We start from the raw sequence: 13,187 nt of genomic DNA, 5'->3' as shown, positions 1-13,187 counted from the left end.
TACCTGCATAAACGTACCACTACACTACTGGTCAGTGGATAACCTTTCGTTTCCTATGCGGTGTTGATGATGTATGTAGTGTAGCAGTAGTCGTGTCTTTATTATGACGATGTCCGACTACATAACAGTGACTAATGATTTCTTAAGAAAGTGCAAATAGGTCCCAGGGAGTTTGCATGTAATTTTTCTGATTGACTTTTAACACGGCTGGCCAGCGAGCAGTGGGCTCAGCTGATTTATTGCTCTCCAAACGAGACACGCTCCGAGGTGCCGGCGCTGCCGGACTACAGCCACAGCTGCGCCTGGTCCCATGCACCTCATTTATCTACATGCTGTACATGGTAATAGAGCAGCAGTGCAGTCAGCTCCAGCTCCAGACCCCAGGCCCTGAGGCCTGACCCTCTGCTGGAGGGGCGAGAGAGATCCATGCAGTACCATGCAGAAGGTAGGAAGTGAAATGTGGGCACACCCCGGCTTACACATGGCGCAGGCACCCTGCTCCCCTTCACAGCCAGGGGTGCATTCATGTCCATGACGAAACTGCCCAGATGTCTCTCCTGTGAAGAAGAGGGGCAGAGTCCTCCCTCCCTTCCTCTGTCCCCCCGGGAGCTTTAAAAACAAGATACTATGCAGCCTCAGTTATTTAGAGGTCAGTACACCAGTGGGGAGAGGGAGAAAGCAAAAAGAAAAAAGAAGGAACAGACAGAGAGGCGAGTGTTTACCCCTTTTCCTCTCCCACGTGTCTGTTGCAGAGAGAAAACGCTCAGAGTGGGGGAGCCAGCAGATTTTGAGACGCAGGGGTTTAGGCTATCACTTACATTCCCAACAACAAAGATGTTTCTTTTCATGTTCGACCTTCCCTCAGAGCCTTATGTGTTTTGGTGAAAATTCAGTGTGGTGTCTGAAAATAAACCTCTGCATCAAAACAGAAAAGAAAAAAAGACAGAGGTCATCCATAGTTTACTTGCATCCTCTGTAGGTTTAAGGGCAGAGCTCTGAGTGATGCCTTCAGATCAATAATCTCAGTAGATCACGGTTTGGAAACTTGTACTGTTCTAGCCTTGGCCTACGGAGATAAAAAATGAGATCATCTGGTTCAGCACACAAATCCCCTGCAAGTGAGCCTAGAGGCTCAGTGGGCTGTTGTCTTTTGATAACCTGATGTCTGCAATAAGACTACAGTTTGCGCAGCTAATTTTAAAACAATGTAGATGTCACTTGAAAAATCCTACAGAGATTTTCCAGCCACACCCTGCAATACAAATTAGCCACACATTCTTTTTTTTCAGCCATTTACTAAAGGATTTAGCAAACGGCTTCAGGGCGACTCTTAAACTGAATTCTGTCTATTTACCATGGACAGTATTTCATGTATGATTCCTCTCCTCTGCTTTGAAAACCTGAACAACCATAGAAGATGTTGTTGCCACTCAGCCCATTGACAATCTATCTACATTTGACCGCAACGACCTGCCGACGCTGCCTAGACTTTTATGTCATCAGATAATGGTCTGAAATTTGTTGCTGAAAGCATGTGGCTGGAGGGTTTACTTCCTGGTATTATAATTTGTTTATTTATGTTACTATTAATAGCCATCTCCAGGGGGACAATAATCTTATTTCCCTCACTATGTTCCCCTGGTTTTGATCAGGTGTTCTTGTCCCTGGGCTGTGCATTGCAGATGCTGTTTTTCCTCAGCCCGGCATCAACCTTGATATTTATAACACTGGCTGAATTGTTAACACGCCCATCATTGTTCCTTTGTGCCATCTGAGACCTGATTTGGAAAAGCAGACCCCTGTGTAAGAAAAAGTCCAGATTCTGTTTTCTATTGACAGGTTTTCAAAGACCACAAAACAACAATCAACCATCATTAATATTGGTGGTCACACTGTCAAAAAAACACTGACTTTTATTTATTTATTTAGCTTTTTAGTAAGTCTAAGTCTTAGTAAAGCCACATTATTATTATTGTAGCATCTATTTAATATAATTTATCATTAGTTATAAAAACTGTTATAACAGGTTATTAACATGCCAAAAAGTTAACTGTCTCATATCTTTAAATGTAATTGGCTATTTTTTGTAGTGCTATAATGTATCATATCATAGATCAACTTTACATGTTTCTAACATTTAGTTCCTCATAAATGTGCTTCAGATCTGCAAATAAACATAGGAAACAATCATAGAAATAATCTATACATAATTTAGACATGCAAACATATGGCTATACATTAAAATAAATGTTCCAATATGTGTTCGATTTTAAGGGAATGTTTTTCATAACATGGATGGAAGCGAGCAGTCGCACTTCTCCAAAGGTATTCGCTTATGGAGACCCCACAACCCAACATAGCAGTTGCATTTTATTAACCCTTGTATTTACTCTGTACTGCATACACTTTCATTAGGATTGTTTGCTCAAACAGTCACGTTGTTCAGGGCTGATGTCCAGGGGTCTGCAATTCACATCTTCTTCAGGGTGGTAATCTAACCTCAGAGTAAACTAGTGCATCATCTACTGGAAAGCTATGATGTAATTTCTGTTCTACAGTCAGTTCTACACTGGGCAGGTAATGTTGAGGAAAGTGTTAGCATAATTCAGCAAATAATACATACAGAACCATTAACAGAGCTTTTGTCTATGTCTGTCTTTCCTAGGCCGGTCAACCTGCTCCTGGACCGGAACAGCACAGATATGGCCTCGTTCAGTACCATGGGAGACTGGCTAGAGAGTGTGAGGACGCTGCCCTGTAAAGAGGCCTTCAGCGGGGTCAGCTACAGCTCGTGTGACACGCTACCCAAAACCTCTGCAGAGTAAGCTCTCCTTGTTCTTGCACTGCATGAACTCTATGCACATGCACAAGCAGTACACATATTGAAATCACTTCAGTGTTACTAAAGAAACACTGAAGGTTTGGTAAATGGTAAACACACAGTGATGTATTTGTCATGCGTCTACAGCTACGTCGCTTTTGTAATTGTGACTTTCTTGAGAGTAGGGTTAAACAGAGCAGAAGTTAGATATGTCTAACAGTTCCAGCGACTCCAGCAGCTCCTGTTTTTGCAGCGACAAACCAGACACACAAAAACTGTTTGCCATTTTACAAGACTGTCACATAGAGGCAAACTTTCAGCAACTCAAAGCAAGTCAGACAAGACATGCGAGTGTGGTCTCTTTTTATGTGTAAACTGAAAGCTATGACCACCCAAAACCACTGTACAGAGTGGGGAACCTATTTACAAATCTGCTCCCATTGAATACTGAGTCCAGTTCTGGTTAATCTTTTAAACGTGGTTACTACTTTCTGATATTAATCAGCAATGACTGAGCTTTAGTCACGCTTACTTCTGTTTGCAGTTTAACATATGTGGCAAAGTGTCTCCTCGTGAGCAGGCTCAGTGTAGGGAATCAGCCAGCTCCTTCATTTCAGTTCTCCATTTCTGAATAATAAACTCTGCTTTGCTTGATCTGGGTCTGTGGGAAAGAGTGTGTAGTATCTGGGCAGCATTCTTCTTCTAGCCTGCGCAACATCTGCAGGGACACTTTTTCCACTCAATTGATAAGGTATTTGACAGTGTAAATAATGTGACATTCACAATCAAGATGATCAAAGCCATGGCCCTTGGAGTGGTGGTTTTGTTATACTGCACAGTACCCTCTGGACCAAGCAGTTAAACAGCGAAATGCCAACCCCTGAGAGCACTTTATGCATATGTTTGGTTCTGATGTCTGGGTAAATAATTGCATGCAAATAGCGAGAGAAATGCTCTCCCTCACCCATGACCCAGATTGACTGGCTTAAAATGCAGGTTGTCTCCTCACCGCTTAGCCTTATATGGGGAGTGGACTACACTACTGTAGAGAGAGATCGGACAAGAGAAAAAAAAAACAGTGACTGATCTTTGAATTTACAAACAGGATGAATTGACTTCTGTGTAGACAATATTGTTAAATAGTCCCTCCTCATAGAGATGAAGTGCATAATGTAAATCCTGAAATTGAAGGAATTGTTTGGTATGTTTGAACATGTGGTTTGTCCTATATATGGTTAGTATGGGTGTTTTCTATAGCTAATGGCTCAGATTGACAGTGTATATCCAGAAAAGGCTCACAGAGGTTAACTTTTGAAAAATAGGAAAAATGTTTCTACTGTTTAAGTTGTTATTCTCCTTATGTAATGTCTAAATACTGTCATCACACATATTTTGAAAAGAAAATGAGCTCCCAAAGCTTAAAATTCATAAATGTTTGTCATAAACTAGCACTGTGAGAAAGCAAAGGCATGGAATCTAGTTTATTCTTCAGTCACATCTTGTTTCTGTGTTTGAAGGTTTCCCATATCCAGTTGGTTATTATCTAAATTATGTTCTAAATACATGTTTACATTTTGTTTGGAAACTGTCAAGCTGCATCCAGCCACAACAGTAGCAGGCTGTGGCACTACTGTGCTCTTTTCCCACAGCCGCAGTCAACATGGTAGCACACACAAACCACAAATTTCATATACAGACATATACAGTATGTATATTTTTAATATGCCAAGCATGAACTTTCTGGTAGGGTTTTTTTATTTTATTGTAGTGACTGACAAGAAAATGAAATGGTTGTGTCAGTTATCAATAAATGTAGGACACTCAAATTTCCAGTTTAACATCATACATACCTTTAAAAAAGAGGGCATGTCACTTTAAACCTGTACACCTCAGTTGTTGTGGAAAATTACACAATACAGCCTCAATCCTCAAAGAAGTCTGGGCTGAAGAGCAGCATGCAATTACTGTGAATAAATCACACCCGGTCAAAACATTACCAAACCATTCCCTTTGCCAGACTATTACAGTACAATCAGTATTGCTGGGAGTGTTCCTTCATTCATGGGTGAATGTGTATATGTGTTGGCAAGTCTGTGGCCTCTAGTTAAGAGTTGGAGTGACAGGCAGATTTTAGAGGGGAAAAAAGGAAAAAAAAAAATCAATACATGCTTCCACCCGACTCCTGTCAATTCTCTACTTTATTTGATCAGTATCAGAGTGTTAGGCTGTCCTGGTGTGTAAATGACATTAAATGCCATGTCCAAGTGGACTGTAATTTGCGCCCTATTGCTAGAGATTATTCAAGTAGACTGGGTGTAAAATGTCATGTTTTTTTTTTTTGTTTAATCATTAGTAATAACGTTTATCCCACTGATACGTTAGTAAATGAAATTCTGCATTTAGTGATGCATATGGATACAGACTGTGCAATTCTTAAGTGCTTGAACAGGTCATAGTTTGCTCTGGGGTTAAACAGCTTTATTTTAAGGTTATACATTACATGCATACTTGGTGAACCATAGTGCTATGTTTTGGATAATGAGCCATTGGTTATCTCTTTTCGCTTTTCTATTTTTGTTGATCTAGTTCAGGTTAATCTTGATCTCTGTTGTCTTTAAGACTTTGTCAGAGTTCTTCTTAAGACTTTTTAATGCACTTCTTAGCACACAGTAGCCTTTCTGTGAACTCTCTGTTTTTGAGGCTTACCAGTGGTTTGCATCATGTAGTGAGTCCTGTTGGGTTATGCTGGTGTATTCTTCTGTTTATGATACTGTTTGACACGTCTATGCCTCCAACCTGGAGAGCCTTCTTGATCCATGCAGTAGTGTTTTTTCTTTTTATATAGTTTTTTTATTCATGGTTGAAGGTGATCGGTTGTCCACTATCGTAGTCTTGCGTGGTACACCAAATTGTTTGCTATGGCTAAGCTCACCAAAAAGTGGATTTTTGCTTTTTACCAATGTATAAAACAGCTGATTTGAAAAACCAAATGTTTGACTGTGTGTGATTAGTTTATTTAGAATTTTCAACCTCAGATCAGCCTGCCTTTCTGGTATTGACACTTCTATAGCCCTCATGTTGAAAGACAACAGTAATAAGCTCCAGATGCTACATCTAGAATCAACTGGATGTTTTGTTAGCTCCCCTGTTCGTGTGCTAATCATGCAGAGCAGACAGCCAAGGAACAGCAAAGCATACCCTTTATCTGTATATAAAAATGGCAGATATTCCTCCACAGTTCTCCCAATACAGGATGTACACAACCTCAAAGCTGACCGTTATTGCTTAGCAGCTAAAACAGCAACAGGCCTACCTTTGTCCAGTTAGTATTAGCTGTAGGAAGCTGTAGGAGCTGACCGTTATTGCTTAACAGCTAAAACAGCAACAGGCCTACCTTTGTCCAGTTAGTATTAGCTGTAGGAACAGATTCGTGTTTCTGTGTGTGTGTGTGTTTTAAGTACCAGTGCACTCTGTGCTGTTTCCTGTCTAAACATCTCATTAAGATGTCCTTTTATTGTAAAAATGGTGTTTAGCTTGTGTAATGAGCTATCTAGAAACAGCGTAGCCCATCGTTCTAATTAACTGATGTAGTATTTTCATTCTCATGCACTCTTTTGTTGGTTGTAGTCTCAGACGATGGGGCACTCACTTTGTTCGCTTTATCTCAGTGTTTTACTTTATTTATTGTACCCACTAGATGCTGTTAGTACCAATGCTAATCATATGTGCAGTTGCTTGTTGAGGCATCAAATGCACCCAGTCTGGTCAGTGTGGAGGTCACTCTAAAGGTTTGCTTTATCCATAGAATCTGCTTGGCTGAGGTCAGGCCTGCAGCCACTTGTCCTGAGTGGGAGCCGTCCATGGGAATTACGACCCTGTAGGCCTTAAAGACCGGATGGTGGGTTTCGATCATGGTTCGCTGTGTGCTGACGCCCTCCTAAATCCTCTGCTTGCATTGATGTTTATTTTTCAAGACGCTACAAGATGCTGACTGCACATGCTAAAAAGATCTGTCTAACTGAGCATATGTGACCAGTCGTATGCGAATTCTAACCTAGATCTGCTTGTACTAATATGCTTTGGTAACGTCCGTCCAAGTCCACAAAGCCTCAGGAAGTGACGTTTTTGCACCTATTTACTTAAACTGGCCAAGTCTCTTATTGCACAGTGCTGTACTACATGTTTTTCAAGATTTCTTAGCAAGAAAACACAATGCCAGTCTAACATTAGTCTGTGTGCATGGGATGAGTAATGTATATTACAAATGTGTAGATTTTGTAAGTGGCTGTAAATAATTCAAGCTTGTGTCACTCACTGCATGGAACTAATTAAATGAAGGAAACAAAAAGAAGAAAACTCCTTTCTGTCAGGTACTGCTCCCCTCAAATCATGGCGGAGGAACTGCGTGTCGTGTGTTGATGTTCTGGATCTCTGGAGCAGCACCTCACATGTTTGAGCAACCTAAGAATCCATGAATTCTGAATTTTGTGGTCCATGATGTCCACAGACAGGCCTGTTCCTCAGCTGACTGTACAGCTGTAGGAGTACAGTGTCCTTCTGGGATACTCCAGCCACTGTGATTGACAGCGGAGGCTCGCTTGAGGAGGGTAGAGGCGGAGCAGTGCTGAAGGCTTGTCATTACTGTCACCATATGTCATTCAGAGACTACTGCACCACTCATATGCTTTCTCCCCTCTCATTTGTCTCCCAGGGACTTCAAGAAGGTTGGCGTAACGATTGTCGGACCTCAGAAGAAGATTGTGAGCAGCATTAAAGCACTTGAAACTCACACAAAGAACGGCCCAGTTCCTGTTTAAAAATGAAAAATAACAAAAATCTAGATAAATAAAGGAATAAAAAGGGAGGGACAAGAAACAATGAGAGAAGCATGCATAGAGGAGACTGTTGCTGCTTTTGGCTTTAACAGACAGGAATTATGTATTAGTGAAGTAGGAACTACACTGTAACGGAAGCAGTGCATAGGATAGTGATGTTCCTGAAGAATGACTGTGTCTTCCCAGCACTTATTCATGGTGCTCAGGCAGGTGGAGACTGTGCCTCCCAGGCTGTTGATGTGTTGCCTTATGTTTAAAAAAAAAAAAAAAAAAAAAAAGAAGAAGACGACGAAGAAGGATGAGAATAGGTGTGGCTCTGGGGCCTGCTGAACCTGTGCTGTGGGTCAGTCTACGCTCTGGTCGGATCTCCGCTCACCACGGCACAGCAGAGTACTGTGTGGAGAGAGAGATGGAGTTGTCCCGAGCCAGGCAGGTCTCCTCTAAGTGGATACAAATGAACGCTCTTACCGTATCAAAGGGAGAAGGTGAAATGCCTTCGGTAAAAAATGAAATAAATAAAATCTTGCAAAAGCAGCAGCTCTCATTGTTGGAAGGCAGTCTTTGAGAAATGACCAAGTGGCTCAAGGCCTCTTCAATCCTCACGAATCACTGATCTAATTGTGGTCATGTTGGAGTGGGTGTGTCTGAAGCTAGTGGGAGAAAAACAGCCTGCCAATATACGAGAGCCCCCTTTAATTTCTAGATTTCACTAGAGAACAGGAGAAATTGGGAAACTGCTTCCAGTAAACCACGCTACAGATGCCCATAAAAGCAGAACTGTGTGATAAAGACAAGATTGATGCTCTGGCAATTTGCTAATGCTTCTGAGGATCTGACACAACGGGCAGTGTGTTTGATTAACTATTAATCTATAAGAGAATGCGCATCTCAGACCTTCACGTTTGGTGAAACTTCACAAGTCGATGTGCAGACAGGGAACGTGCTCCTTTACTGAGAGGTTTATGTCACTTTAAGAACAAAGCTGATGCTTTTTTTGTACCGTTGAGGGAAACCCCTGATATAATTAACCAAAAGTCAACATATGAATTTATCAGCAACTTAAAAAATCAATGCAACTGTAAACTGTATTCCTAGTATCTGACGTTCAACGTTCAGATATCACTTAAAGAAATATTGTGAAATAATAGTTTAATAATTCTGAATCACAGTAAGACAGCTGCAGATGTCCAGCTAGGTCAGTGAGAGAGCAGATCAGAACACCACCCTGACTGTAGAGGAGGAATGGAAGCGTTAGGTGTGACAGGTTAAAATGAAGGACTTCTGTGAAGAACATAGCCTATAATTTCCTGTTTATTTTATTTTCAAATGGCAGTAAGATCGGGGGGGGGGGGGGGTGGGGGGGGCTGCTTTAGGGACAATGTCGTGTAATATATTATTATTGCAGAAGCTCAGGATGCACAGCCCTTGTTCAGTCTCTGAGAAGCAAAAGAGAGAAGTGAACACCATGCAACCGACTACTTCAGTCTAAGGCTCTGTGCCGTCGTTCGTTGATTTGTTTTTTGGCTACGAGCAGAAGTAGAAATCCTCTGCTGAGGTAGGAGATGCATAGTCACTGTATTAAAATAATCATCATTTGGCATTTTTGAACATTTCATTAGTGTGTCTTAATAAGGCTTATTCAGATCATAAAGTTGCAAAAGGTAGCCGTGCAGAGCGTGATTTTGTCCAAAACTCATCACTTTATGAAGGAACATTTGAGCTCTTCTTCTATTCCCGTTCAATCTGCCTGTAAATGTTGCTGCTCTCTCAGCTATTAGCATGTACATATGTAAACAGGACCTGTAATAATAGCAATGGTGAATCTAGCGGTACTGTCAATTACCCGGCCATCCCTTTGTACAAATGTTTGTATGTATAAAAGAATGAAAGAAAAATCTGTGCAAACTTTAAAAGAGCAAAAACTCCTTTGTATTATATTTTATGTTATTTTGTATCATATTTTTTTTTTTACATTAAAACATCAACGGCAATGACCTATTTATTTGATAACAAACAGTATACCGTGCCAATTTGAATGTTTTTGTTTGTAGCATACAGTAAGTTATGACATGGTTACGTGATGACATTATCAGTGTTTTGTATTTTACTTTATGAAACATGACTTCTAAAGAGCAATACTGTTTTGCCCCCCTCCTCCATCCTCCCCCGCCCTGTCCTCCTTTACTCTTTCTTTAGACTGGTGTGTGCGTGTGGGTGTGGGTGGGTGTGCAAATGTAGATGGCCTTGTCTACTAATGTAAAATGATTTGTAGTGGAAACATTTATATTTTTATAATAAACTGTCTGAAAATATTTTCTAAAGAAGGAATGCGGAGAGGATTTTGTCTTAGTGGCTTTATTCGACCAGTCTCTCTCTCTCTGTGCAATACACACTGCTGTAGTGGCCTGTGACCCATGTGCTGGGTTGCAAGAGCTCAGCAAGAGCTCGTGTACGGACCATGCACTGGGACAGTTTTAATAAATCTGTTAGTCACCTACTGTAAAGTGCCTGTGTTCTCCTTTTCGGTGCCGAGCTTCATGTGAGGAACAGCTATATGGTGTTCCCTCAGGACAAGAAATAACAGATAGGCTCAGTCTTATCTGAGCAAAGCAGGATCAAACCAACTCTCAGCTCCCGCCGTTACCAGGTGAAAGAGCTCAGAGGCACGGCCTCGGGGCAGAGTGGGACTACAATTGTGCTGATGTCGATGTTCTTGAATAAAGACTTGTGTCTCTGTTTTTAAATCTGTGCCGTACATAGTCTGAAGTGGAGAGAAGAAACTGGGTTATATTGCAGCGTTTCAGCCTGAGTGAAAAGTTCCTGCAGATTCTAGCATCTGCTGTGTGTACATAATGTGTAATTCTACTGGGGGGGGGGGGAGCCAATTAGGCTACTCTATGGAAAGGAAGCCATATGTTCAAATATAAACTTACAAGATTTTAACGAGTACATTGTATATTTTCTGTGTACACAACATAATGGCCGAGACAGAATACTAGTTGGGTGCCTGTATAAGACAATATTTCCAGCAAATCCTAATGTACAGCTAAAAAACCACCAATGTGGCCAGTGCTAAAGTTTCAACACTTTACAGAGCCAGTGATTAGAAACATGACCTTTTGCAGACGCTTTTTATAGCTTAGTGTTTCTTTGTAGTTGCAGAAGGCCTCTAGTTCTGAGATATACTTGGGTCTTCTTGAATGTGCAACTTGTTTATCCAAGTTTCTTATGATGTTTAGGTCAAATGCTGTTTTAACCTCAGATGGTTTGCTACTTACATCGAAGATTTGCTGATATTCTGTCTTCTACACACTGATTCTTTTTTTTTTTTTTTTTTACCTTAAGACAGTTGCTTAAACCAGCCCACGTTTAAGGAGTGTTGGTATACGGTTTAACAAGTCAAGCTTATGAAGTTTGATTCAGCTGACAGTTCCTAATTACAGTTGGTGATGTGCCTGGTTCTTGATTAGCTAATCAAGGTTTAAGACCTTGTGAAAAAAAAAAAAAAAAAAAGAAATCTGAGCCCTTCAGAGGCTTAGGGTGTTCAAACATTTGCACAGACCACAGTGACGATTTTCTTTCTTTCTTTCTTTCTTATTATTTACATAAATTGCATTTGCAATACTGTGTTTTATGGTTGATTATCTACAGAGGCCTTGTTTACAACTCAGTTAAAAAAAACAACTAAATAGGTCATTTGACCAAAGGATACCCACATACAACTGTATACAATGATTGTTTTATTGTGTAAGGTCAGTAATATACAGATTTACTAGAAATTCAGATTTTTTTTATGTATATAATAACTTAATAATAATATAAACATTACATACAGCACTAGACAACTGAACACCATTACTGTCTAGGACACTTACAGCTGCCATTCATTTAAATTATGTATGTGATCAGTAATCAAGAAGCAATTTAAAACAGGAAAACAAAGTAATATCGATTTCATTCATTCTTATTTGTAGTTAGTTTTGTGGGCTTGTTTGTTTTTAAACGAAGTTCCTTTGCAAATCTAGGAAATACATTTAATATTTCTCATTATTATAAACTTATTTCTAGGTGTTCCTGTTTGTAATTATTATTGCAAGAAATTAATAAATAAAGGGTCTTAAAACAAAAAATACTGATTAGGTTCAGAATGATTTCACTGCCAAGACTTTTTTTTTCTTTCTTTTTTTTTGCCAGTATGAGATGACTCCTGGTTTATGAGAGCTGATGTGGAATGGCTGTTTCCAAGGTGGAAAAATATCATTGAAAGTGAACCCACTTTAGACGCATATTCAGCATGATTTGGGTTGCCGGGTTGGTCAGCAAGCCCTGTAATGGGCGAATCCCAGCGGGAGGTTTCTACATTTGAATATATTCTTACCTATAAGAAAGCACCCTTTAGTGTTTATGTTTGCTAGAGTTTTGCATCATACATGTGGTTTCCATTTGTAGTGCTTTTGTGTCCTCAGCACATAACAGACGGTCGATAAAGGCCATGTTACAGCCGTATTTCAATAAAACATTTCTTATTCTCCCATACGTAGTTAGGAGCTAGATTTATTGTGTGATTTTAATGCAACTGATCTTTAAGGTTTCCAGCGCAGTCAGACCTGGCTGTCTGACGAAAAGAGTGATGGGAAAGCTGCTCTACCCAGAGAGCACGAGAGCGAGCAGATGTGGAGGGGCAGATGTGTGGGAAGTTCACAGGCACAGGAAGAGTGGAGGAGATCAGTCCATCAAACCCCCTCCACCCCACCCCCAAGCCGGTAAGAAATGAAGATAGTGTGTGGGGTGCTCCTCAATTTGTTCTTTGGGTGTTGTAATGCCCCCCACAGCTCTCGCAAAGCTCCTGTGAAGTGAGATGTAAAGCTGGGCGACAGGTATGGAGGCTTATCCACCATATCGCTCCCACATAACAAGGCCACAGGAGTGTAGTGTACCATGATGTCGCAAGGCAGGGTGAGCTACACCAATTTCATCTGGCACATTGCGAGTTGTGTGCCTTGTATGTGGTCCCCCAGACACACTGATGCATTGCGAAACTCCTCCTGGGCTCTGGTGATGATGGGAACACAGTGCGCGCACATGGGGGTTTGAGAAGCTCCTGTAGAGTAGGATAGTAATGAAAAACTAGTGTGAAAAAGCAACTACCATGAGCTGTATAAGGCTCACCAAAACTGGACAACTGGTCACATAGTTTGGTCTGATGAATGGCTAATGAGGGACACAGATGGAAGTGTCAATATTTGGTACCAACATCATGTGAATTGAAAGCCACAGCCTATTTAAGTATAGTTGCTGAACATACCGTCCACTTTACTGTCTTACCTTCTACTGTCTTACCTGGTTACTACCAGCATGATGATGCACAATTTCACAGTAGTCTTAAACTGGTTTATTTGTAAGTGACAATGACTTCAGTGTTCTTCTGTCTCCTTTCTAGTCACCAGAATCCAAGAGAACACTTTTGGGATGTGGTAGAACGAGACATTCGCAGCATGAAAGTGCTCCAGAAAAATGCAGGAATTGTATGA

General features: G+C 40.8%; 1 protein-coding gene across 3 annotated transcripts in view; it reads left to right on the top strand.

The window, feature by feature from the left end:
* The window catches only part of epha3 (eph receptor A3), an 87,815-nt gene extending 74,628 nt beyond the window's left edge, over window positions 1–13,187 (top strand). The window contains exons 16-18 of one of the 3 annotated variants that reach the window (XR_011980023.1): window positions 2,666–2,821; window positions 12,245–12,419; window positions 13,097–13,187. Coding sequence is in view for 2 of the 3 variants with exons in the window: in XM_072685991.1 (XP_072542092.1) it covers window positions 2,666–2,821; window positions 7,533–7,638 (262 nt within the window). In the remaining variant the exon portion in view is untranslated. Of the gene's footprint in view, window positions 1–2,665; window positions 2,822–6,626; window positions 6,720–7,532; window positions 7,938–12,244; window positions 12,420–13,096 lie in introns of those variants that run through there. The other 2 variants (XM_072685992.1, XM_072685991.1) reach the window with 2 other exon arrangements.

This window comes from Salminus brasiliensis, chromosome 8, assembly GCF_030463535.1.
Source record: "Salminus brasiliensis chromosome 8, fSalBra1.hap2, whole genome shotgun sequence".
Classification (NCBI taxonomy): domain Eukaryota; kingdom Metazoa; phylum Chordata; class Actinopteri; order Characiformes; family Bryconidae; genus Salminus; species Salminus brasiliensis.
This window is presented reverse-complemented; position numbering and strand designations above follow the sequence as displayed.